The 26,916-nt window shown below is 47.2% G+C and overlaps 2 protein-coding genes across 2 annotated transcripts; both read left to right on the top strand.

Annotated features, from left to right (window-relative positions):
- Nucleotides 1-5,081: 5,081 nt before the first annotated feature.
- LOC136768069 (zona pellucida sperm-binding protein 3) lies at nucleotides 5,082-7,838 on the top strand. Its single transcript, XM_066722122.1, has 9 exons — nucleotides 5,082-5,662; nucleotides 5,809-5,924; nucleotides 6,016-6,149; nucleotides 6,226-6,400; nucleotides 6,481-6,595; nucleotides 6,765-6,862; nucleotides 6,948-7,021; nucleotides 7,171-7,565; nucleotides 7,643-7,838. Exons 1-8 carry the CDS (start codon nucleotides 5,201-5,203, stop codon nucleotides 7,548-7,550), a joined length of 1,554 nt encoding a protein of 517 aa, XP_066578219.1. The 5' UTR covers nucleotides 5,082-5,200; the 3' UTR covers nucleotides 7,551-7,565; nucleotides 7,643-7,838.
- Nucleotides 7,839-9,831: 1,993 nt separating this feature from the next.
- LOC136767409 (dual specificity protein kinase CLK2) lies at nucleotides 9,832-26,907 on the top strand. Its single transcript, XM_066721174.1, has 13 exons — nucleotides 9,832-9,942; nucleotides 15,459-15,619; nucleotides 15,720-15,987; nucleotides 19,420-19,519; nucleotides 20,691-20,757; nucleotides 20,857-20,973; nucleotides 21,745-21,911; nucleotides 22,571-22,665; nucleotides 22,818-22,947; nucleotides 23,159-23,241; nucleotides 23,419-23,498; nucleotides 23,681-23,771; nucleotides 25,586-26,907. The coding sequence occupies exons 2-13, from the start codon at nucleotides 15,459-15,461 to the stop codon at nucleotides 25,775-25,777; spliced, it is 1,551 nt and encodes a 516-aa protein (XP_066577271.1). The 5' UTR covers nucleotides 9,832-9,942; the 3' UTR covers nucleotides 25,778-26,907.
- Nucleotides 26,908-26,916: the final 9 nt, after the last annotated feature.

Below are 26,916 nucleotides of genomic sequence, written 5' to 3'. Positions count from 1 at the left end.
CCTTATTTCAGTTTATCCAATCTGCTACTCTGACCTTGTTCTCCAATGCAGACAAGAATGGAGAACAGAGCAGACCTACACCTTCGACAGTTTATTCTTCAGCATCTGGACTCTGTTAGAGCACTGATCTCCAAGACCCAGACCCTGCACTGCCTCAAATCTGTATTTCGGACCATTTGGATACTCGTATTAAGGCAGGAGTGTCAGACTTAATTCATGTAACACTTCTCGCCAGACCCTGAAGTGTTCTGTGGCTTCAATGTTTTGAGTACTCAACAAATTGTAAGGAATCGGCTATGAAAATAGAATATGTAAGTTTTAGATGAGCCTCCCTGAGTAAATTATGACATTAATTAAAGTAATTGGGCGCTCCTGTTGGAACAAACACCAGCAGACACTGTGGCCCCCCAGGACTGGAGTCTGACACCCCTGTATTAAGGGCATAAATGAGGCCAAAGAACAGAGCAAACGCATTCATGAAGCCCCCAAGGTCTTCAGTGGCCGCTTTTTCTTCTAAAATGATTGCAATGTTAACACAGGCCTGTGGTACGGTTTGGGCAAGGTCTCGCTCCAGAAGCTGAAGAATGGACATCCATGCTTCTTGTCTGCATTTCCACTGGACATGACATGAAAAGGGTTGAGAAATCAAAAGTCAACGACCGTTTATTTGTTAAGGTTAATGAGAACACACTAAGTGTATCCTAACACATTCATGAATGTTGCGGACATCTAAATATATGTCATGTAGTATTTAGTCAATATTTTCCATTTGTCCTCTCCTCCAACATCTGTTCCACAAAGATCTCAATATCGAAGTCCCACAAGAGCAGTGCACAAGATTTTTGAAAGGCATTGATAAAATCTTACCAAGCAGGTCTTTGATAACCTTCATTCAGCATCTCATTGTGCATGTCCTTTACAAACCCGACAAACATTTTACTTATCCCTATAGGATTGATATATACACTGCCAATAGATAGTCTACTTTCAGAACGTTTCTCATCAAGTTTAGTAATAAGGCGCTTCATCTTGTCTCCAAGGTCTCCACCCTTGCCATGGTACATCCTGAAGAAGTGGATCTGCGGTGAATGCAAGTGAGGCAATGGCAAACTTCTTCCTGGGTGCCAATGCTTGGCACTTATGTTGCATGTCGCCCTGGATAAGGGCGACTGCCAAGAAATTAAAATAATAATAATAATAAAAGCTGGATTAATGGGCAAGGAAGGATGACCGAGACAGAGATGCTTAAGGCTTTTAATTAGGTTAGTAAACATTCCCCGAATTGATACAAGGTCCGGAGAATAAATACGTTATTAAATCAGTTGAATTGTTTGATCTGTCCATGGTGGTCCTCTGGGACGGGTGCAGACCTGCGTTGCGCCTTCTAATATAGGGGTGACGTGAGTTTCTTCTCCCTCACTTTAATGCAAATATTGAAGTGGCGTAGTCGGGCTAGGGATTTTGTTAGGGATGGTGTGGAATGATCGGTGGGTCTTCGTGTGGCCCCCACATGTGCTCTGTCAAAAAGTGCCTGTGTAACAGGGCTCATAGTGTACAGGAGCTCGTTACAATTAAGTAATCAACACTGGTAAATACTGATTGTAACCTCCTTGTGTGTGCTTGTGATCATTTGCATACAGAACCGCCCTCAATTAACCATATATTGAAGAAAACATCCCTTTAAGAGGCCAAGTGCAAATGTGCTACTCTGTTGGGAAGACAGTTGCATGATGGCAATGAGTACCAAGACATTTATTTTTTTCAGACCGTGAAATTGAATTGCTTATACTAGCTGAGGTCGAGTCAAAACAGAACTTAATTTTTTTAACTATTATGGTTTGTTTGCACTTTACACCGGTCCTGATTTCAGGGCCATTTCAATGTTAATTTAATTTCATTGTTCAGTGGGAGTTTCATATATATTTTTACTTTCAAATAGTTTGTTGTTGCTTTGTCAGTTATTTAGGATAGGTTGTATAGTTTGTGTGTTTTTCAGACAGTGCCATCTAGTGGCCAAATAACACAATGCAATGGTGCTGTTCCAATTGTGTTCCAGACTCTTGTTAATAAGATGCTGTTGCTGCTGACAGCTCCCACTTTAGCCTTTACATGTAGATTTGTACAGCATGTGTTTGTTCGTTTGCATAATAAAGAGCTTTGGATAACTCTGAACCCAAATTCCAACTGGAGTCTTTATTCTTCGACACTCATGACCTGCAGCAGTTCAGACCAGCGTTCAGGGTTAGCCAGGATCGGAGCTGGAATCGGGCTCATCGCAGCGCCGCGGAGCCTGCAGATGGAGCTGAGGTCACTGAGCTGCTCCACTCTCTCCCCCACCTTTCAACTCTTCTAGACATATCAATTAACATCATATGTAAGGTATAGTTGTATGCTGTTAGTACAGAATACATTATTTTTAATTAACTGTAATTCTAGGACGCCTTTACCTTCTCAGCTGAGGGCTAATTGTACACTGATTATAACACATCTCCAATAGATTACAGTGGTTAAAAAGACCGGACATCTTCTAAAATACCAGACGGGGACAATGTAGATACAAATACCAGACAGTCCGGTAAAATATCATCCGGATGACAACCCTGATTGCCACAGACATCGTAATTGTATGATTTTCTTATTTTTTATGTGTGAATGGTTAACAGCTGCTACTGTATTCTATATTTTTGTTAAACATTTTGTTATACAAAAAATGTAAAAAGAGTAAAGAAAACACTGAAGCCTTAAAACCAGATTTCTGTACTCCTGTCTCTCTTATCATAAGAACATAAGAACATAAGAACTAGGAAAGTTTACAAATGAGAGGAGGCCATTGTGACAACTCTCTGTGTGAAGAAGTGTCTCCTGTTGTCCGTCTGCCTTGAAGCCCAATTTCCAATTTGTGTCCCCGGGTGCGTGTGTCCCTGCTGATCTGGAAAAGTTGCTCTCCCCTGAACTGCCTCTAGAGCAGCGATATCTTTCTTGAAGTGTGGAGCCCAGAACTGTCCACAGTATCCATATGAGCTCTAACTAGTGCATTGTACAGTCTGAACATCACTGCCCTTGTTCTCAATTCTACACTTTTGACAATATACCCTAACATCCTGTTTGCCGTTTTTATTGCTTCCCCACATTGTTTGGATGGAGAAAGTGAGGAGTCCACATAGATTCCTAGGTCTTTCTCATGCGTTACTTCATCTAGTTCTATTCCTCCCAGAGTGTAATTATACTGGACATTTTTGTGACCTGCATGTCTTACCTTGCACTTGTCCACATTGAATTTCATCTGCCAGGTGTCGGCCCACAACTGAATATTATCCAAGTCCCTCTGAATAGCCTGTGCTGCAGAGATTGTATCTGCTGAGCCACCTATTTTAGTATCATCTGCAAATTTGACAAGTTTGCTAACTATCCCAGAGTCCAGATCATTAATATAGATTAGAAAAAGCAAAGGCCCTCATACTGATCCCTGTGGAACTCCACTAACAACCTCACTCCAGTTAGAGGCAACTCCTCTAATCGACACCCTCTGTTTCCTAAACATCAACCAGTTCATAATCCATCTACTTACATTACCCTGAATGCCTACAGCTTCCAATTTGAGGATCAGTTTTTGTTGTGGAACCTTATCATTATCTTTCTGAAAATCTAAGTATATCTTATCATATGCTTTCACATGATCTACAGCTGCAGTTGCGTGTTAAAAAAACACCAGTAAATTAGTAAGACATGATCTGCCTCGTCTAAACCTTGTCTAAACCCAAAGGCAGACCATTGCAAGGCAAAACACACATATGACTACAGGGCAATTTGGTGTAGTCAATTAGCCTAAGCAGCATGCCATTGGGCTGTGGGAAGAAAGAAACCTGTCATAAACCCACGCGGGATCGGGGAGAACCGACTCACTGTACGCAGGCAGACACCTACAATAAATGCTGCATTAGAGAACCATTTCCTGAAGCTCTATGGTAGGAACCCTAGAGATCCCACAGCATGGAACCAAATGGCTCAAAATGGAACCATGTATGTTACAATTTGTGAAACACCCTTTTCATCCATAAAAGCTGAATTATAAAATATATTAGGTTAGTTGTATCCCATTTTGAGTAACTGTTTGTTGTTTATTGTTGTTGTATATACAACAGTATATGCTTTAACTTTTAAATATAGACAAAATAATGATGTGTGAAAACAATGCTGTATACTGTAGCACTTACTGTGCATGACCAAAGTTTATAAGTCAAAGAAAACTCGCATCTCATCAAGCAACAATACAATACTAGAAAAGGAAGTCTGAAGACAAACAGTGCAATTCAGCAGCTAGACACATGACATCTTGGCACTTTAATACAACCTATGATCCTCATAGGATGCCTGCAAAATAATGTATCAATAATAGTTTCTTTCAATTAACCCTTTTCAAAAAGAAAAGCTTCCAAATGTGGTTGCAAGAACCAAAAGGTGCTACATAGACCCAAAAGAACCTCGCCTGGAATTTTGAAGCTGCAGTAATCATACATCGGTTGTAACATGAAATACTACCAATAATGATAATAATTAAGGAGGAGCTGACAATACGGATTCATTTTTCATGAAACAGACTTCCTTTACTTCTGTAGCATGTATTGCAGTAAACATATCGTCCTCTGACAAAACAAACGCCCTGACAAGCTCGTTGAGCAAGCGATGCTCACGAGGGCCATTTCAACCACGTTAAGTAAATCAACAGGGTTCCAGCAATTAACGCCTTTTCCAAATGAATTCCAGACAATGCAGCTGCCCTTAGCTTTAACAATGGCTTGATTAGGTGTAATTTGTGAAACAATTAATTTAAACTGCAATTTGAAAGCTATAGGCACTTCAACTTATGTGAACAACATAATAGACAGACCTAGCCCTCTAATTCACTGGATATAACAAACACATTAATAAATGTAACCAGGCATTACACACAACATACAAGCAGCAGATACCACTAGGGATGATTCAGCTGGATGTGTTAATTGAGAGATCACAATAGCAGCTGTTTGTTATTTACGTCTAGCCCTATATAGAGCAGGAGCAGTGCCCTAGTGATTATCACTTTCTGGGCTAGTGTGTCTGTGAGTGAACGGGGGGTTTAGTGGTTATTGCAGAGGCATTGCAGTGCTGTTGTTTAATCCTCTCTTTCCAGTGGCGTTGTCACGTGCTTGTTCTCTGTGCAATGAAGCTGTTCTGCATTGCTCTCTGCCTCTGTGTAGGAGTATTATTCCCTACACCGGTCTTTGCCGACAGTGACAATGAGACTTCAAAGGAATCCTCCGACATCAAGACGCTGTCCAAGCACTACCGCGTTCTCCCCATGTTCATCCAGGCGTCGGCTCCTCTGGTAGACCCAAAGAAACTCCGGCCGGCCACTGGCAGCGAGCCCATGCCGGATGACCTGAGGCGCATCCTGTTCCCCGGTGTCAACCTGCAGAAAGGAGTGCATCCCAAGAAGGTCCAGAACCGAGGCGTTGCAGTGTGGGGAGACTACAGTAAGATGTACGTGGCAGTGCATAAGAACATCAACGGCTTCAGGTGCAGGCCTTCGGAGCTCATGCTGGGGAGCTGCGCCGTCAGTAAGACCACTGAGCACTACTACTACTTCATCTACGGGCTGAACGAGTGTGGGAACAATCGATCGGTAAGTAGCCGTGTGGTTTCACAGCTTGCAATGTTGCATGCTACGCAATTTCTGGGAGGTAATGTCAACTGGATAGCCGTGATGCTGGTTCCAGTATCTTCATATTGGCTCATCCCTCTTCCATGGTGTCCAACTTAATCCTGTAGATCATTAATGGCCGACTGGTGTACTCCAACACTCTGCGCTACTCCCCGCCAACTTCTTCACACCCAGTAATCCGGGGCGTGTCCTTCACTGTGCCCATCCAGCTGGTCTACAACCGGTATGGATTTGCTTCATCTGAGGTGTAGAGCAGTAATTGGAGGCAATTGGCTGCCTCCTTCCTGATCTGCTCTGCTGTACTGCCTTTGCAGGTTCCACTATTCCTACAAGATTGGCTACCAGCCCACATTCCCCCAGCATGGCAGCACCCTTCCAGGCATGGACAAATCTGCCTTCTTCAGAGAGCTGAAGAACAGACATGGCTACATCCTGGTCACCACCAATGGTACGGTATCTGTAACTGCTGGCTGCTTGTGGGGGTGGTGTGTGCATGGATGCATAACCCTGCCCTGCTTTCACAGAGCAGTGGATCAGACTCTCCCCAAAGAACATCTACTACCTGGGTCAGCCCATGTACTTCCAGGCCACAGGCTACTTTGCCACTGAAGGGCAGCGGCTGTTCATCCAGTCCTGCTATGCCACGGCCTCTCCGGATCGGCACTCCAAGCCCAGGTTCACCGTGATTGACAACTTTGGGTAAGGCCGTATTCTCGGTGGCTTAACCAGCTTTCACCCCGTCTTCTGGTCAAGATGCCAAGGTCTCTGCTTGCCCACAGGTGCCTGGTAGACAGCAAGGCTGATGGGTGCCAGTCCAGGTTCGTGCCGTACACGAGGAAGGACGTTCTCCGCTTCACCATCGACGCCTTCCTGTTTCAGAAGACCCTGTCCGAGGTATCCAATGCATGCTGCTACGATGGAACCCACTGTGTGACTTTTCCACCATTGCTGAGCCAAGATCTATAGGAAGCCTTTTCCCGAGGATGTGGGAGAACCTTTTTTATAGTGATTTGAAGCCGCCACCCCCCCCCCCCCCCCCTGTATGTTGTCTGCTCCCCTACAGCATGGGATGACTGAGCTGTACATGCACTGCACCATGACTGTGGCAGAACATGTGACTCCAGGCGCCAAATCCTGCACCTACAACCGAAAAGCTAAAAGGTACCTCTATTGCAGCAGGCTGCTGCTCTGGGCAGTCTGTGATGGGGGGGAAAACAGGCCTGTGACCCTCTCCTCTTGTGAACAGGTGGGAGGAGCTGTATGGGAACCATGCTGTGTGCGCTTGCTGTGACTCCAGGTGTGCTGGGGACCGGGCGGAAGGTGGGTATACTGGTGCTGTGACTCTTGCCTCTGTTCTTCTGACTTGCAAGTGCGTCGACTTGCAGTCCCTCTATACCCATGCGTCCAATAGACCTGTGTTCTTAATCCGTAACTCCTCAATCCTTCTTTCTCGTCTGTATTGCCACCAGGTCAGAGGAGCGGCCTAGTGACCAGTCACCTGCTGCCCTTGGAGCATCCCGGTGCTAAAATGGACTCGGTGGAAGGAGCCCGTTGGTCAGGGGAAGACGCGGTTCCAGGTTTGGGGTCCCATGCTGAAGGAGAAGCTAGGCAAGTGGACTCTCGGCCAGAGGAGTCTGCAGCAGTCGACAGTCCGGCAGCGGTAGAGGTGGATTCCTGGGACGCCTGGGATGACTCTGAAGAGGGACCCGTGGCGTCGGAGGAATATGCAGCTGAACTGTTTAAAGGTGAGGAGTCGTCGTGGGCGAGCTTTCGGGATGAGGATGAAGATGAGCGAGAGGAGTTCCATAGAGAGGAGACTGACGAGGAGGATGAACGATTCCCAGTGTAACAGGATGGCTGGCAGGTAAGGGTCTTCCTCTCCTAGTGCTCCACTGCTTTGTTGCCCAGGCTACAGTGCTCATGTGCTCCTTCTCTCCCCAGGTCCCTGAGGAATTCCAGTGTCTGCTTGTTGCAATGGAACCAATAAACCTTCAAAATGCATCTGGGTCTCCTCTTTATTCCCATGCACAGCTACCAGTACTTCTGGCTGGTGACAGGAGAACATGACCACAAAATACTGGCTTAAATGTATGGATCTTTCACCTTGGGATTATAATAAAGAAAATGAAAACTAAAACCTTATTTCAGTTTATCCAATCTGCTACTCTGACCTTGTTCTCCAATGCAGACAAGAATGGAGAACAGAGCAGACCTACACCTTCGACAGTTTATTCTTCAGCATCTGGACTCTGTTAGAGCACTGATCTCCAAGACCCAGACCCTGCACTGCCTCAAATCTGTATTTCGGACCATTTGGATACTCGTATTAAGGCAGGAGTGTCAGACTTAATTCATGTAACACTTCTCGCCAGACCCTGAAGTGTTCTGTGGCTTCAATGTTTTGAGTACTCAACAAATTGTAAGGAATCGGCTATGAAAATAGAATATGTAAGTTTTAGATGAGCTTGCCTGAGTAAATTATGACATTAATTAAGTAATTGGGAGCTCCTGTTGGAACAAACACCAGCAGACACTGTGGCCCCCCAGGACTGGAGTCTGACACCCCTGTATTAAGGGCATAAATGAGACCAAAGAACAGAGCAAATGCATTCATGAAGCCCCCAAGGTCTTCAGTGGCCACTTTTTCTTCTAAAATGATTGCAGTGCTAACACAGGCCTTGGTACAGTTTGGGCAAGGTCTCGCTCCAGAAGCTGAAGAATGGACATCCATGCTTCTTGTCTGTATTTCCACTGGACATGACATGAAAAGGGTTGAGAAATCAAAAGTCAATTACAGTTTATTTGTTAAGACACTAAATGTATCCTAACACATTCATGAATGTTGCGGACATCTAAATATACGTCATGGAGTATTTAGTCAATATTTTCCATTTGTCCTCTCCTCCAAATTTCTGTTCCACAAAGATATCAATATCGAAGTCTCACAAGACCAGTGCACAAGATTTTTGAAAGACATTGATAAAATCTTACCAAGCAAGTCTTTGATAACCTTCATTCAGCATCTCATTGTGCATGTCCTTTACAAACCTGAAAAACATTTTACTTATCCCCATAGGACTGATATATACACTGCCAATAGATAGTCTACTTTCAGAACTTTCCTCATCAAGTTTAGCAATAAGGCACTTCATCTTGTTTCCAAGGTCTCCACCCTTGCCATGGTACATCCTGAAGAAGTGGATCTGCAGTGAATGCAAGTGAGGCAATGGCAAACTTCTTCCTGGGTGCCAGTGCTTGAGCCTGTAGTGTCTCAACAGAAAATATTGACCAGGACTGGCTGACTTGCAGTGCCGGCATTGCATGAAGAATTCAGCTGGTGTACAAGGAACACCTGCAGGAAATATAGAGTAACGTTATTTGAAAATAACAACATGAGATAATGCTATAAAATAGATAGTTGGCAACCTTAGATAATGCACATAAATGTTTTCCAGTGAGTATAGTTCAAATGTCACATAACAAAATCAATCAAATCTCAAATTAACCTAAGCAAATGATTGCATGGCCTGACTATTAGCTTATAAAATCATGCTTGTATCTTGCTGTATTACTGTAACACGCTGTGCTGTAACACACTCTGGCACCGTGATTTCTGTCACCACTGAACCAAAACAGCCATCCAGACATGACATAAATAAATACACATATCCTGCCTCCGTTGTGTCACTCTTCTCAATGCAGTATTGTGTAGTAATGTACATAATCCCCAGATTTCCATACGAATTTCTTTCAAGAATAATAATAATAATAATAATAATAATAATAATAATAGGAGTGTATATCTACTGCTATTAATAATAACTAATTTCACCAGTTCCACTATCACCACTTCTTTATAACACAATTAGCATTCATATGAATAATAGATACTGCCCAGAGTCCTTAAAATATTGCTGGATTACTTGTGATAATACTACTACTACTACTACTACTACTACTACTAATAATAATAATAATAATAATAATAATTGTATGTTAAATTATTCCTTATTTATTTATTTATGTATGTATGTATGTATGTATGTGGTTTTAAATGACAGAAAGCTCTCGGCGGCGAGGACGCAGCGTACGGACGATGCGTGTGTTCTCGTGAACGCGCACGCAGGATTGGGGGGCTGATCCGAAAACAGCGAGAGAGAGAGAGAGAGAGAGAGAGAGAGAGAGAGACCGCCAAGACGGATTTCCTTTGGGATAAGCGGACAGGCCTCGCTGCTAAAACGGTAATGATGCACTTTTCTTTGTTACGGTGGTTGTGCTGGAGGCGGCCGGGAGGGCGAGGCGCTGGCCGGCGGGGTCGTGTCATTGTCGGCGCGGCGGAGGAGACGGAACAGCCCGTGTCTTCCGCCCTCTGCCTCGGTCTCTCTCGCACACTGCGGCGGGGCGGGCTGTGCGAGAGAAGATGGCGGCTCTCGGGCGACTGTGCGGCGGCGGAGCTGCGGATATAAAATGGCGGACCGGAGAGAAACACCGAGGCGCAGATGTGGGGCAGCGCACGGCCGGTCCGGGGGAAGCGGGCAGGGAGAGCCTCCTCCGCCAGAGACGTGGTGTAGGGCCCGTTGTTGCCTTTTGCGCACCAGTGTCCCCTTCTCCCCTCCACGCGTATTTTCTTCATTAATCTCCCACGTCTGGTTCATATCCAGTCGCCCCCACGTCTGTGGCCCGTCGTAGTGGGTCTGTTTTGACATTAAAGTCCGCATCCCGACCTTATCCTCGATTACCCCCGCGCGTCCAGCTGTTGTGCGTGACAGAACCACGCACAGAGGTGGATATGCGCCCAGATGTTGCTGTGCATTCATATGCGCACAGATGTTTGTCACCCTACATCATGTCGTGCATGGGGTTTATTTTGTGCTTGTGCCCCACACTGGACCCATGTCTTCGGCTTTGGGAGAAACTGAACGCTACGACATAATGTATCTGTGTGTGTTTACTAATAGTTAAATATATATAGGCATACAATATATAATATATATAACGTTCATAGTTGCAAAGGGTCCTTGGCCTCGGCGTATTCGTTTCGACACATGACGTTAAAAGGGTTCAGTTTGAATCGATGCCTTCCTTGTCCGACTTTCAAAAATAAACATCACAGCCGCATTGGCTGCCATTACCCATAACCCCCCTAGGGAGGCGATGCCTGAGGTGCCAAGTGTTACCTGGGCTCGGTTCCGTTTGAGTCACTAACTGTCATTATTTAAGACTTGAATTTGTCTGTGGTAGTGAACGTGTAGAACGTGGCCTTCTGTGGTTCTGGAATAGCAACGTTCGTTTTTTTTTTTTTTTTTTTTTTTTTTCTTTTCAAATTGGGCCTCAGAATCCACTGCAGAAATGAGTTGTCATGTGAAACGACAGCAATTCAGAACTTGACGGTATGTTTTTCGGAGGTGGTGTTCTGGACAAGGTCTGTAGACTGGACTGTCCTGCTGCAGGGTCTCTGGGCTGGACTGGACTGGACTGTCCTGCCGCAGGGTCTCTGGGCTGGACTGGACTGGACTGGACTGACCTGCTGCAGGGTCTCTGGACTGGACTGGACTGACCTGCTGCAGGGTCTCTGGGCTGGACTGGACTGTCCTGTCCTGCTACAGGGTCTCTGGGCTGGACTGGACTGACCTGCTGCAGGGTCTCTGGGCTGGGCTGGACTGGACTGACCTGCTGCAGGGTCTCTGGGCTGGACTGGACTGGACTGTCCTGCCGCAGGGTCTCTGGGCTGGACTGGACTGGACTGTCCTGCCGCAGGGTCTCTGGGCAGGACTGGACTGGACTGACCTGCTGCAGGGTCTCTGGGCTGGACTGGACTATCCTGCTGCAGGGTCTCTGGGCTGGACTGGACTGACCTGCTGCAGGGTCTCTGGGCTGGACTGGACTGGACTGACCTGCTGCAGGGTCTCTGAGCTGGACTGGACTGGACTGTCCTGCTGCAGGGTCTCTGGGCTGGACTGGACTGGACTGACCTGCTGCAGGGTCTCTGGGCTGGACTGTCCTGCCGCAGGGTCTCTGTGCTGGACTGGACTGGACTGTCCTGCCGCAGGGTCTCTGTGCTGGACTGGACTGGACTGTCCTGCCGCAGGGTCTCTGTGCTGGACTGGACTGTCCTGCCGCAGGGTCTCTGTGCTGGACTGGACTGGACTGTCCTGCCGCAGGGTCTCTGGGCTGGACTGGACTGGACTGACCTGCTGCAGGGTCTCTGGGCTGGACTGGACTGGACTGTCCTGCCGCAGGGTCTCTGGGCTGGACTGGACTGGACTGACCTGCTGCAGGGTCTCTGGGCTGGACTGTCCTGCCGCAGGGTCTCTGTGCTGGACTGGACTGGACTGTCCTGCCGCAGGGTCTCTGTGCTGGACTGGACTGGACTGGACTGTCCTGCCGCAGGGTCTCTGTGCTGGACTGGACTGGACTGTCCTGCCGCAGGGTCTCTGGGCTGGACTGGACTGGACTGGACTGACCTGCTGCAGGGTCTCTGGACTGGACTGGACTGACCTGCTGCAGGGTCTCTGGGCTGGACTGGACTGTCCTGTCCTGCTACAGGGTCTCTGGGCTGGACTGGACTGACCTGCTGCAGGGTCTCTGGGCTGGGCTGGACTGGACTGACCTGCTGCAGGGTCTCTGGGCTGGACTGGACTGGACTGTCCTGCCGCAGGGTCTCTGGGCAGGACTGGACTGGACTGACCTGCTGCAGGGTCTCTGGGCTGGACTGGACTATCCTGCTGCAGGGTCTCTGGGCTGGACTGGACTGACCTGCTGCAGGGTCTCTGGGCTGGACTGGACTGGACTGACCTGCTGCAGGGTCTCTGAGCTGGACTGGACTGGACTGTCCTGCTGCAGGGTCTCTGGGCTGGACTGGACTGGACTGACCTGCTGCAGGGTCTCTGGGCTGGACTGGACTGGACTGACCTGCTGCAGGGTCTCTGAGCTGGACTGGACTGTCCTGCTGCAGGGTCTCTGGGCTGGACTGGACTGGACTGACCTGCTGCAGGGTCTCTGGGCTGGACTGGACTGGACTGACCTGCTGCAGGGTCTCTGGGCTGGACTGGACTGGACTGTCCTGCTGCAGGGTCTCTGGGCTGGACTGGACTGTCCTGCTGCAGGGTCTCTGGGCTGGACTGGACTGGACTGTCCTGCTGCAGAGTCACTTGCTGGACTGGACTGAACTGCTGCAGAAAAGTTTCAGATAAAGAACATTTATAATGGCAGCTGCTGCCCCCGGTGTTGTCAGAGACATGGTGCTCTGTGCTCATTTTCCTCCTTGCTCACTTTCGCGGGTTACCTGGTTCTGTCTAGGGATGTGCATGACAAATATTTTGACTATTGATAATTCCACAGCTGTTGGCAGCGATCATTCAAATGGTCACCCCTCCCTAAGCTCTGATCCTTATTTTAAAATACTTGGCTAGTGCAACAACTTAAATATGAATAAACATGTAAAATGTAAAAAATACCTTCCTATTAGCAGAAGTAAATGGCATAATGACAGCAGCAATAAGCAGACCTGTCAACTTGTGTCAGACTCTCGTGTTTTGCAAGCAGGTATTATTGTTCGTGATATTGTCACAACCTTTTATGGTAATTACAAATTCAAATTCACTATAAAGGTTGTGATACATATTTTTTTAAATGTGTGTCTCGAGAAAATTACGGCAGAGATGACATGGGCATAAGAACTGAATATTCTGCAAATACCAGACTGTTTTTCTTTCTCAATTGTTATTCGATAATTAAATTTTCATTCAATAATAGTTTGATGTGAGCTGCAACACAAACGATTTACCTTTAGCATCCTTGTGGCAGTGTTTTCATAGTGAAATGCCATTCCAAGCCACTTGACTAGACTACCTGTCTATGCTAAATCAAATCGTAAACATACCTGTGTGTTTGAGTTCCAGTGAATAAAAAATAAATCGCCTATAGGCAATAGCTGGCTAGATGTCTAGTTTAATAATATTAATGTTTATTGCTCCTCTTTCCCTTTGTCTGCTAGTGTGTTTGACTATGTGGGGTACATACCGTTATATATTTGTGGTAGTTTAATTGCACTGCACATATTATGTAATTAAGTGTTTTAATTTACTTATGAACTTTAAGTATTTCCATGCAGAAATTTTCTGTGAGGAAGACATTTTTAGCCAAGGTATGTTCTAGTTTAGCCAGTCACATACAAGAAATAGCAAATCCCATCCTCCCATCAATCTTCATTAAAGCTACATAGAGAGCTAATCAACAGTACAGGCTTTAAAATAAAATCAATATATACTTTTTTTTTAACTATCGAATATTAGATTCACTTGTTGATAGTGGCCATCTTTAACGAACACTCGAATATTCAACTATTCGGTCTCATCCCTAGTTCTGTCCTGCTAGCTTTTCCCCAGACATAACACAGAGCACTGAGACACCTCAACAGGGCTGTCAGCCAGTCTGCTGTGGCACACCGGCAGTATTGGGGGGTTGACCAGCTTCAAAATATTAGGAACAATAGTAATGTGTTTGCTTTATCTATCTCTCTCTGCATGTCCTGGGGCACTCTTGGCTATTGTAGTGATGCAGATGTGTGTGTAGCGCCGGTGCTGCTGATGGGGGCAGCTGTAGCTTTCTTAGTTTCGGGGCTCTCCGTCCGACTGGCCCAGCCGAACCTCGACCCGTCTCACCTGCCCCACAGCAGCTGTCTTCTGGCCCAACTGCGACACACAAAACAAACTCGACAGCGAGGATTTATAACAAATATCGGGGGTTTTAATCCTTGTATTGTCTAGGTCAGGGGTTCCCAATGTCTGGTGATGGAGGGCCAATTTCTGGAGGCTGCATGGGTTGGGGGGCCGCAGTAGAAAAATATTTCCCAAATCATACCTTTTTATTTCCTATACATTTCTGTTAAGGAACATTTATGAACTTTAATTGTTTTATTATTTCCCCCCAAATTACATTTGCAATTTGTAACATAAAATGTTCGTAAAGTGTAAAAATATAGTAAAGGTTCAGAAAAGGGGTGGTTGAAGGTTGGCTTTGGGGGCAGCACCGCATTTGGCCCCCATGCCGCAATATGGGAACCCCTGGTCTAGGTCAATTGTATGTGTTTTATTATTGTGTGTTACATACACACACAATAACATACTACACTCACACAGTCCTTGGTAAGATGGTAGTGTGTGTCAGAGGGGTGTGCAGTGAGTGGCTGTCTGTGTGCAGCTCCTGCCCCTGCTCAGGGCCCTCTGCTCCGGGGCTCTGGCCTCAGGAGCGTGTGCTCATTAGTGTTGGCGATTTGAGAGTGTGAGTGAATGTAAGGAGGTGGTTGGGTGGTGTGCTCTCTGTGTATGGTAAGACAAATTATTATTTTGAGATCTTGAAATGCATTTCAAGATATCTTGAATTGAATTTTGGATATGTTTAAACCATTTACAGATTTCAAACTAGGGTCCTTTTTAAAGATATCTCTAAATCATTTAGAGAGATCTCTAAATGTTAATTTGGCAAACCAAACCTGCCAAACTGTCATTAAGATGTAATATATATGTAAATCATTTAGCGATATCTGCAAATAATTTAGAGATCTGGAAAATTACTTCCTGTATGTTGACATTATCACTTCTTGTTTCTTCATTCAGCTGCATAGAAAGTGATAATTTTGGGCTACATACAGGAAGCCATTTACAGATATTTTGAAATTAAAGATATCTCTAAATTATAATTTGATTTGCCATACTCTGTGGGGGTGCTGACTGTGTCTCTCTGGGCCCTGTTGCAGATGCCTCACTCAAGACGCTACCGGTCTTCAGAGCGGGGCAGCCGAGGAAGCTACCAGGAGCGCTACCGCAGCCACAAGCACCGGCGCCGACGCAGCAGCAGCAGCGAGCGAGACCGTCGCGGCCACCAGCGCGAGACGAGCTACCACATGCGCTCACGGAGGTCAGGGGTCACTCTCTTGTTCCCGTCTCTGTCTGTGTGTTCCTGATTTTCTCTCCGTCTCTCGGACCTAATTCTAAACTGCCCGCTCCTCCACTCCCAGCTATGAGAACCGATCGGCGGACCGAAGGGCCTACGACCGACGCTACTGCGAGGGCTACCGCCGCCTGGACTACAGCCGCGAGCGCGAGAGGGAGCGCGACCGGGACCGCGGCGGCGGCGAGGGATACTACGAGGCAGCCTACCCTGCTCACCAGCGCTCCTACGACTACCGGCGGGACCGCGAGGACAGCTACCGCAGCCACAATAGCAGCAGGTGTAAGCACAAACGAAGGAGGCGTAGAACCAGATCCTATAGCCCATCATCTTCGGTGAGTGTCTGCTTCCTCCCTCCCTCTCTCTCTCTCTCTCTCTCTCTCTCTCTCTCCCCTCCCTTCCTCTTGCTCAGTTAATCAGCCCATTCTTCTTCCTCCTCCTCCTCCTCCTCTGTTTTTTTTCTTTCCTCTGACTAACCCTGTTCTTCACAGCCCCTGGATTCGGTAAGTAGGAAAATCACATTGTTTTATTTTGCTTCTCCCCCACTTCTCTTTATATTTCGTTTTGTTGGTTTGTTTTTGTTCCCCCCTCCCCCGTTTTTGTTGTTAGTTTTGAGTTTGGTACTTTTGTCACCTCTCTCTAGCTGTTGGGAGACGGGCAGCTTCTCTCCCGTCCCTCCCCTCAGTGGTTTAGGGTCGTGCCCCCGCTGTGCTGCGCTGTGCTGTACTGCTCGACCAGTGTGTGTGTGTGTGAGAGAGTCGGACAGAAGATGTGACAGTCCCCTCCCTCCCGTCCCTCTTCCTGCTCTTCTTCTCCTCCACTTCCTCTGTCTGTTGCTACTGCTTTTCCAGGAGTGTGTATTTCAGTCTGGAGGAAGTGGAGTTGAGTTTCTGCAGTCTTAACTCACCCCCCTGGAATAGAGGGTCTGGCAGGATAGGAAACCCAACCTCTCCTCTTCCTCCTCCTTCTCTTGCTGCTCAGTATCCCAGAGGGGAGAGGCAGAGCCATAATTAGGACCTGCTTTAACCCCCTCCATGGTCACCACACACCACCTCTCCCTCCCTCTCTCTGACCCCAGTCTTTCTCCACCCGTCTCTTCCCTTGGTCCTTTTTTCTCTCTCTCCCCCCTCCCTCCTTCATTCCTTCTCCCTCTGACTGGATAAGTGTGCGATGAGGCTCGCTCCCTGCCCCTGCCCCTCTCTCTCTGAGTCCTGCTGTGGTAGACAGTCATGGGGAGGCCTGAGCAGGACTCTCTGTTTAAGAGCTGCCTGCACTGCCTGTGTCTGTGTGTATCTGTGAGTACTAACAGTGTGGGAGTTTGTGTTAGACTGTCCGAGTGTGTGTTGAAGAGCTGCCAGTGTCTGTGATTCCTGACGGGGGGGGTGTGTGTGTTTGTGAGAGAGCACTGAGAGAGTGAGTGTGCGTTAGTGAGAGATTGTGTGTCTGTGTGTGTGTGCGTGTGTGTCTGAGAGTGAGTACGAGTGAGTGAGTGTGCGCGCGTGTTAGTGAGTGTGAGGAGAATTGTTTAAGACTCGGACTAATTAAGATCCCTCATCCAGTCCTTCCTCTGATTATGATGATGATGATTATTCTCTGCTGTGGCATCTCGTCTGATAGACTGGCGTCTTGTCTGGTAAACTGGCTGGTAGACTGGCGGCTCGTCTGGAATATTGGCAGGTAGACTGGCGGTTCATCTGGTAGACTGGCGTCTTGTCTGGATTATTGGCAGGTAGACTGGCGGCTCATCTGGTAGACTGGTGTCTTGTCTGATAGACTGGCAGGTACACTGGCGGCTCGTCTGGATTTTTGGCAGGTAGACTGGCGGCTCGTCTGGAATATTGGCAGGTAGACTGGCATCTTGTCTGGATTATTGGCAGGTGGACTGGCGGTTCATCTGGTAGACTGGTGTCTTGTCTGGATTATTGGCAGGTGGACTGGCGGTTCATCTGGTAGACTGGTGTCTTGTCTGGATTATTGGCAGGTAGACTGGCAGCTCATCTGATAGACTTGCGTCTCGTCTGGTAGACTGGCAGGTACACTGGCGGCTCGTCTGGATTATTGGCAGGTAGACTGGCATCTCGTCTGGTAGACTGGCAGGTAGACTGGTGGCTTTTCTGGTAGACTGGCACGTTGACAGATGGACAAGTGGCGCTTATTGATGACTTCGCTGCTGTGTTCGCGTTAGTCAACATCTATGACCGTTCCATTAAGTTTCTATCTCTTGCTGTGTCTTAGGTTGGTGTGGCCAGAGCCCCCCTAGGCAGGGCTAAGGAGTGAGGCTCTGTTAAAAATGAAGAAACTAGCGGGCAGTGCCCCCCTCCCCCACTAGCTGTCTGGTTGTCGGCCGCCTTTGAGTCCGGCCTGCCACCCCACCGCTTGGTTATGATATAAGTGCCGCGTTCTTGTTGCACTTGGTTTTAACATCACCGTCATGCTCACATTGCGCTTGGTTATGACATCAGCACCGAGCTCAAGTTGCCGTTCAACCGTCTACAAATGACCAGATAAAGCCTTCTTTCAGTAATACTAACAACAATAACAATAATGTTGATTGCGGGTGAGGCTGAGCTGGGCCTGGTTTGAGGAGTGTGGGATGCGATGCTGGGAGAGCAGAGCAGAGGAGTTGAGAAGGAAAGTGGGGACAGCTGGTACAAGACTCAGGGCAGCTGAAACCGTAGAGGCCTGGAGCTAGTAACAGGATACAGCGCCACTGCTGTTTATAATACTGAGCAGCACAGGGCAGCACAGTGACAGCACATTGTAGCACAGTACAGCACAGCGCAGTCAATGTACTGTCTCTCCATAACCAGTGGCAGACCTGGGCCACTGTGTCTGTCTGTCATGCAACAGCGGGAGCCCCAAGAATCTCTCAATTTTATTTTTTATGATGATTTTTCCCTTCTTGAATGATTTTTCACTTGCTTTGACTGTTGAATCTGAGCATGTACGAGTGTGCAGGAGGGCAGCTCTGTGGGCCGGGCCTGGTTCTGCTCTGCAGCCCACGGAGCGAGTGAGTGAGTGTATGCGTGTGTGTGTGTGCGCGTGAAATGTGACCACGCTGCCTGCGCCCCCTGTCTGTCACAGCTGGCCGGTGCAGGGGGCGGGCCCAGTCTCCCGTCTCTCACCACTGGGGTGACGTGAATGCTGTCCAGTGGCAGAGGCTGGGAGTGTATTTAAGGGGTGTGGGGGGGTTGATTTGGTTGTGTTGGTCAGCGTTCAACATATTTATTTATTTTTAAAATCCGTTTTTGCTGTAGTTTTGTTTTGGTTTGTTTTTTGGTTTGTTGCTCTTAACCATTGAGTTTAGATTTCCAAAAAAAAAAGGAAAAAAAAATCATGTCTATCTTTTTTTTATATATATATATATATATATATATATGCATATATATTTTCTGCTGAGCACAGAGAGCGAGAGACAGAAAGAGAGCGAGAGAGAGAGAGAGAGAGAGAGAGAGAGGGAGGAAAAGCAAAGCAAAGCAGTAGAAACAGAAGGCGCCAGAATGTGATCTTTGACTTGTACCCTTGCCATATCCCTATTGTTATATATTCCTGTGTGCCGCCAAACCAATTGGCTCTCGGGGAAACATGGCTGCCCACTACCTACACCGCCAACTACAACAACAACAACTTCCACCGCCTCCTCCTCCTCCTCTTCCTCTTCCTCCCGTGTGCGACACTGGACGCCTCCCTCTCCCGCTCTGTGCCCCCCTGCTGCGGCGGCGTCGGTGCCGGGCTGTGTGTGGCGTCGGGGCGGACGCGTTGAGCAGAGGAGTGGACAGAGCTCCGGCCGGACAAGAGCACAGAGCATCAGGGACGATGAGGAAGGGCACCTGGTGTATCGATCCGGCGACGTCCTGCAAGAAAGATGTACACAAGCCCACTATCTCGTAACCTTACCACCTTTAGTGCCTCTGCTAGCTGCATTTACTCACTGATTGTGTCATGACTTACTTGAGTAGAACTTCTTTTGATTTATTTTTTTATTTTATTGATTTCTGCAAGTATTTATAGACAGAGAGAGAGAACAATCTGACAACAAGAAAAGAGATGCCCTCTTTGTTTTGTTTGTTATTTTATCGTCACTGCGTCATAATTCGATCCCCATTTCCCTCTCATCACCCTGCCTCCCCCAGCAGAAAATTAGGCCCGGATATTGTAAAGAAATACATGATATAGTGTAATTGCAGGGAATTTGGACTGTTACGTCGTCATCTTTATGATTATCCAGTTTTCTCGTGCCTCTCTTGAGGGAATGGCACCTGTATAACCGCTATAATCATAAACGTGTGTATATATATATATATTTATAGTTGATATCGGTTTGAAGGAGAGAGGTTTGTTGGATTTTGTATTTATTATTGTATCGATTGGAAGGGCCCATATCCCTTTTCCCCACTGCCCCACCCCTCTCTCTCCCACAATCCTTTGCAGTGTAGGCAGCACCTACCCTCCACAAATTAGATGCAGGAAACGCGTCTTTCTGGCGAAGGACGGAAGGACGCTTAGTGACCGAATGACCTAGGGTCCCACCGCCCCCCCCCCCCCAAGGCCATTTTCATGCTTTTGTTTGTCTCCCCCCCCACTCCCCTTTGTATTTATTTTGTCTTGGGGATTTGGGGTGGGGGGGCTGTATCTCACTCTATTTGACTTTTTTTAGTACTAGGACCATGTCTCCTTGCTATCGCGGTACGGCTTCTTGTTATGACATTCATTTGCGAATCGATCGCTTATTTGATTGGAGTGGCTGTTTTTTGTTTTTTTTTGTTAATAATTTAAACTCACGACATCGAGCAGACATAAGAGAAACCGAAAGAAAGAATGAAAGAAAGAAAGAAAGAAAATAAAAGAATTCGCCCCCGAGATCTGAGCCGGTCACTCCTACAGGCTTTTTGGTTTTGGTTTTGTTTGTTGTTTTTTTGCGTTTGGTGGTTGTTTCCTCTCTCAGCGGTAGGGTGTGAGAGCGTGTGCGTCCGCGCCTGCCCTGTCCCCTGTCCCTCTCACCCTCCCGTGTCTCTCTTTCTCGTCCCCCCACCTGCAGATGAGATCGTGAACACGCTGGGCGAGGGCACGTTTGGCAGGGTGGTGCAGTGCATCGACCATCGCAGGTACGGCATGTGGCGGGGCTCAGGGGCAGGGCTTTACCAGCCTGCAGGGACTGACGGATTGACGGACTGACTGACTTTTCTCCTTATCTCCGTGCACAGGGGCGGCTCGCGAGTTGCTCTGAAGATTATCAAGAATGTGGAAAAGTATAAGGAGGCGGCCAGACTGGAAATCAATGTGCTGGAGAGGATCAATGAGAAGGACCCCGACAATAAGCAGTAAGAGAGGAGGAGGGAGGAAGTGGTGCCATTTCGGGGTGAGGGGGCTCTGGGGGGGTAATCGCTCCCCCCCCCCCCAGCCACTCCTGCAGAGTGTCCCTCAAGATTTGCCATAGTTCAGTTCCAACAACATTTCCAAACTCCAGTATTTTTTTTTCAACCTGTATGTCCCGCCTCCTAAAGGCAAGTAACCAATCAGATGCAACATAGAACTGCTCCAGGGGGCAGAACTATATCTTAACAGAGTTGGTTTCCAAAACCTTGCTTCACTGATTGGGTAAATGGGTAATTTACCTCTGCATGAAGGTGGGACTAAGCAGAGTGATAGTCCAGAGAGTCTTTGACAGGTTAAAATTACTTTTAAAGAAAAAGCCGGGAGGGAGTAATACTGCAGTTTGGACACGTTGACAAGGCAGCGATTGGTTGTAAGTTCTACATCGGGAAACCGTGAAATATTGTTAAAATAGGGTGTGTTGGGATTTTCTTGTGGCCTTTTTGTATGTGAAGTGTTGATGTAGCCAATTAGTGCTTTGTGTACAAAGGTCATGGTTTTGCTTTTGGTGTTAAATATATGAGGGGGGCTTTTTAAAAGCTGGTCCAAGAAAAAAAACGCCCCAATGTGGAACTAAATTTTGCCCCGAATAGTCACTCTTATTAGTATTATGGCACCTGTCACTTTATTTTTTTAATGGAAATGGCATCCAGATGGGAGGAAGGGAAAGTTGTATTTTGTTTGTTTTGAAGCCTCTAATTCCTCTCCCTCTCCCGCAGCTTGTGTGTGCAGATGTTCGACTGGTTCGATTACCACGGCCACATGTGCATCTCCTTCGAGCTGCTGGCGCTCAGCACCTTTGACTTCCTGAAGGAGAACAACTACCTGCCCTACTCCATCTCAGAAGTGCGCCACATGGGCTACCAGCTGTGCCAGGCCGTCAAGTGTGAGTACAGCATGGGGAGAGGGGGAGAGAGAGAGTGAGAGAGTGAGCACGTAGGGTGAATCGGCGTAAGTCTTTTGGCAGCTCATGCAGAGCTTGTACACTAGAGGGCAGTGTTGGCTCTGAAATATACAGTGCCCATCTTAGTCAGGATTGGTGCTCAGGGTTTGTGCTCATTCTTCATCAGAGCTCTTAATTGACATAGTCTTTAATCTAGATTAATCAGTCATGTTGTTGTGGGCTTCGTATTTTTTGCTTTAGGGAAATAGAGAATTTGTTTCACAGTTTGAGCAAAGTCATAAGCAAAGTGCATCCCTACATATGGCATAGTAATTAGAATTGGATCAGCTTAAAATATCGGATCGGTATTGAGCCATCCCTATAATTAACTTAATTGGATTGTTTTGATTTCAGCTTCCTGCATATTTAAGTTTTATTGGTTCCACTTCTTCCCTGCAGAAAACACTTTTCTATAGGGTGTAATTAACCAATTTAAGGGTAAATTAGGCACCAGTTAATTAGTTAAAACTCTCAATATTAAATTCATTAACTGCTTCCTCGATTCAATTAATGTGTGATCAGTCTCTCTCTCACACAGTTGGGCCACTGTGGACTGAGTTGTATTTGACTGGTTTGTGTTTCTGTTGTTCTTTCCTCTTCAGTTTTGCACGACAACAAGCTGACGCACACAGACCTGAAGCCAGAGAACATCCTGTTTGTGAACTCGGACTTCTCCATGACGTACAACGTGGAGAAGGTGAGAGGCAGGGAGGGAACCGACAGCATTCCTGTCTTTAGATTGTCATATTGCAGCGTCCTGTGAGGGAGGAAGTGTGTCTGTGTGTGTGGTTTTGTTTGTGCATCATGTTTTTGCCTGACGCTTGGCATGTTGTTGGCCTGTCCCTGCAGAAGCGTGACGAGCGAGCGGTGAAGAGCACAGCGGTGCGTGTGGTGGATTTCGGCAGCGCCACCTTCGACCACGAGCACCACAGCACCATCGTGTCCACACGCCACTACAGGGCGCCTGAAGTCATCCTTGGTGAGACAGAGATTGAGACTGCACTGCACTGGATGGGGCTGCTCTGGGTTTGACTGGACTGGATGGGGCTGCTCTGGGTTTGACTGGATTGGCTTGACTTTGTTGCTCTGGGTTTGACAGGACTGGTCTTTTTTTTTTTTTTTTTTCTTCTCCTGTCTGTCTTTTTCTGTGACTCTGGCCTGTCTGTCTGACTGTGGTCTGTGGCCCTTAGAGCTGGGCTGGAGCCAGCCGTGTGATGTGTGGAGCATCGGCTGCATCCTGTTCGAGTATTACCTGGGATTCACGCTGTTTCAGGTGAGCTGGGCGGCGCAGGTTGGCAACTTGTAAGGTCTTTATAGCGGGAGGGAAAACGAATATTTTTAGTGCAAAACCTAACTGTTGAGAACAAGGGAGGTGGAGAGGGAGATGGAGAGATGCTGTACTGTGTCTGTGTTGGGCCGTCTCATGCTGTGTCCTCTCCTCCTCCTCCAGACCCATGACAACCGGGAGCACCTGGCCATGATGGAGAGGATACTGGGACCCATCCCATCTAGAATGATCCGTAAGACCCGGTGAGTCCAGCGCCACAGCGGGGGGCGCAGGCTGTGCACAGCAGTGTGCGCTGTTGTCATTTAAGACAACACTCTGGTCTTGGTGGCTCGAGGGTGAGGCGTCTGTGTGGCAGTGGGTTGAGCCTCACTTTCTGTGCTGAGTTCTGGTGTTAAGTCTCTCTCTCTCTCTATTTCTCTCTCAGGAAGCAGAAGTATTTCTATCATGGCCGGCTGGACTGGGATGACGGCTCGTCTGCGGGGCGATACGTCCGTGAGAACTGCAAGCCGCTGCGGGTGAGGCCTCTCCCTGTCTCTCTCCTTCTCTGTCACTTTCATTTTCTCCAGGGATGCATCGATTAATCGGCCAACAATCGGTATGCAGCAATTGGTATTCAACAGTCGGTCGCAAATTAATTAGCCATTTTAAAGTAGTTCGATTGTGGCGTCTGAAAAGGCATCATGCTTACCTAATTTTTATAATATGTTAACGCTTTTTTCTCCAGACACCTGTCAGTGACAGATAATATAGTGCCAGGCTACTTTGTTGTATATAAGGTGATAGCTTTCACACTTATGCCCAGTTTCCACTGGCTTAAGCGTCCGGACGCGTCCAGGTTTTGTGGCCATAAGCGTTCGTCACGCCCACTGAGGAAATACTGCACTTTCAGCAGAGGAGATGTGTGCTGGACTTGCAGACAGACAGTGAAGAGATCAGCTACATTATGTCGGAAGATATAATCTCCGTGTGGGATCACAAAGAAATTAGTTTTATTAGCAGCATGGAGTGAAATCCACGTACAGAAACAATTATTGCTTACAGTTAATATCTGAGTGATTTAAAAACATGGATTTCACAGGACCGGTGCAGTGCCATGATTAGTTAAAAATAAACTGAAAGATAATAATCAGATTGGTAGTAGTCGATATTATTAATATTTTATGAACAACTGGACGGTCATTCTGTGGATGGTTTGCAGGTCTGTTGTATAACAGCCCCGCAGAGACAATCAGTATGAAGGCGAACATGATTTAGTTATCCTGTGCCCATTTCACAGTTTAATTAATTAATTAATTAATACAGCTAATCTGGGTTTCCCCTCTTAAACAGGGATGGCGAACCCGTGGCACGCGTGTGCGTTATTTATTTATTTTTTCCAGCCCGCCCCTCAATTGTCTAAATGATTTGCACTTTAGAAAACCGTAATGCAATGCTTGTTTGAATATAATGTTGTCTATACACGTTTAGCTGTTCTTAATATCCCTTAACAGAAAAGTGTATTTATTATGCTGTCTCCAATCACATAAAGCATAAAGAATAAGATAGAGCCTGATGTGGAAAGGACTTTTGTGTCTATCGCCTGTTTTCGGTCTTTGTTTTTAAAACGAAACCGTTCTTCCATTGACGTTTTTTTAATCTTTAAAATACAGTGTTAATAAATGGATGTTTAAAAGTAAATGTTTAAAAAAAAAATCTTTTGGCAAATTACTGTAATAAACTACATGAACTCTGTCTGAAATGTGTGTGTGTATGTGTATATATATACACACACACATTATATAATATATATATATTCCCCGCTCATTTCAGTTAACCTATGCATAATGCATGAAGCCTGCTGGTATAGTAGTGAATAATAATCTTCAGAAGAATTTGAATAAGATGTGAACTTGTGAACTCATACGAATCCGAGGTAAAATAGACTACCGCCGTTGCAGGAAAGAAATGTATCGGCTTTATAGATGGGTTTCCCTTTGCGTACCTTTAATTTCAAAAAAATACACCATATGTCAAATTGGTGGCCTTTATCCTATTTTGAATGGGGTATAAGTATTTTCTTATTCAAATATATGGAAAAATAACTTGTATAATTAAAATGAGCTGAAATTAGAAGCCTCATCAGAAGCAACATATTTATTTAATTTATGACAGGATAGAAAGTTACAGAAATGTCAAAATATTGGCTATCGGTATCAGCCAATAATTTTCTTATCGGTGCATCCCTAGTTCTCGCTCTCTCTCCCTGTCTCTCTCGTTCTCATTCTGTCTGCCTCTAAGTCTCTCTCACTCAGTCCGTCTCACTCTGTCACCGTCTCTCCCCCCCCTTCAGAGGTACATGCTGTCGGAGTCAGAAGAGCACCACCTGTTGTTCGACCTGATTGAGAGCATGCTGGAGTACGAGCCGGCCAAGCGCCTGAGCCTGGGCGAGGCCCTGCGCCACCCCTTCTTCTCCCCGCTGCGCCTGGGTGGCGACTGCGGCGGGGGAAAGAGCTGGGAGGGCAACCGCGACATCAGCCGGTGACCTCTGACCCCCCCTCTCCCGTCCCGGAGCAGAGGGGAAGGGCAAAAGGCTGATGGAGGGGAGGGGAGGGGAGGGACCGGACTGAACCGAACCGCAGCTCCTCCTGGCCGCTGGAAGAAAGCGGGTCTCGGGATGGGGAGTTGACTGACAGCTCCTCCAGACAGTTGGGGCTGGGGGTGGGTGTGGGGGCGGGGTTTTGGTGGGACCAGTCAACAGAGACCCGATGTGGACCCGATGGGACGAGAGAAGGCGCAGCTGGGACTGACTGACAACTCCCCCTGACCAATCCCACACAAAATGCACACTGACTGCGTGGAAAGGTACTGACTCTGCCCCCTTCTGCCAGCACACGCCTCCTGGACACTAATTGGACGACGGTTATTTGGAAGGGGCGGGGCCAGTCTTTGATTCCACCTACGCCGACGCACTCTCGCTGTTCATTGGCCGTTCTGGTATCAATTGACAGCTTGCACAGCCCTCCCCTTTAGACAAGACCTCTCACTCCAGTCCGTAAGGGGAGGGGCTTACTGCGTGCTCCCTGATTGGATACCCACCTAGGTACTTGTAGCTGATTGGGTGAGCACAGTATATAAATCAGACACACACACACACACCTTCAGTTGAACCCATTTCTCTCTGTCCTCCGTTGACAGGCTTTGTTGTTGTCGTCATCCCCCCGTCCCCCCCAGGGCAAGTTCAAACCTCTGTAAAGTACCGTTGTACATAGTGAGCCAGTGTAAATGTGGTCTGGGCTTTGTTTATATTGTGTATTATCAGTCGGACGGAGTGCCGATGAGATCGTAGGAAAACTGACTTGTATATTTTTTTTTCCCCTGCCCCCATATGGCCAATGTTACTTTGTTTGTTTGTTTTCGTTCTCCTGAATAAATCTCCTGATCCCTCCTCACTCCCAAATCACCTCTGCCTCTCTCCCACCCCCAGCTCTGGTTACTCTGTAGTGATGAATTGTTATGGATATGTTTTGTGGAGGGAGGGGCAGGAGCAGGAGCAGTGATTGAATGTGTGAGGGAGAGGCGGTTTGGCGCGGGGGGTGGTCAAGGTGAACGCCCTTTTGTCTGATGTTCTCTTCAAAATGTTGAGTTTTATAATAAAAACATCTTTATACTGAACTAGTGGGT

Source organism: Amia ocellicauda, chromosome 14 (genome assembly GCF_036373705.1).
Source record: "Amia ocellicauda isolate fAmiCal2 chromosome 14, fAmiCal2.hap1, whole genome shotgun sequence".
NCBI classification, from domain to species: domain Eukaryota; kingdom Metazoa; phylum Chordata; class Actinopteri; order Amiiformes; family Amiidae; genus Amia; species Amia ocellicauda.
This window is presented reverse-complemented; position numbering and strand designations above follow the sequence as displayed.

Excerpts from the sequence above, each read along its gene's own strand:
- LOC136768069 (XM_066722122.1), top strand. The coding sequence starts at position 5,201 with ATGAAGCTGTTCTGCATTGCTCTCTGCCTCTGTGTAGGAGTATTATTC. Across the intron at positions 6,596-6,764 it reads TTCAGAAGACCCTGTCCGAG|CATGGGATGACTGAGCTGTA; the intron begins GTATCCAATGCA and ends GCTCCCCTACAG. Across the intron at positions 6,863-6,947 it reads TACAACCGAAAAGCTAAAAG|GTGGGAGGAGCTGTATGGGA; the intron begins GTACCTCTATTG and ends TCTTGTGAACAG.
- LOC136767409 (XM_066721174.1), top strand. The coding sequence starts at position 15,459 with ATGCCTCACTCAAGACGCTACCGGTCTTCAGAGCGGGGCAGCCGAGGA. Across the intron at positions 19,520-20,690 it reads CGACGTCCTGCAAGAAAGAT|ATGAGATCGTGAACACGCTG; the intron begins GTACACAAGCCC and ends CCCCACCTGCAG. Across the intron at positions 21,912-22,570 it reads GCTGTGCCAGGCCGTCAAGT|TTTTGCACGACAACAAGCTG; the intron begins GTGAGTACAGCA and ends TTTCCTCTTCAG.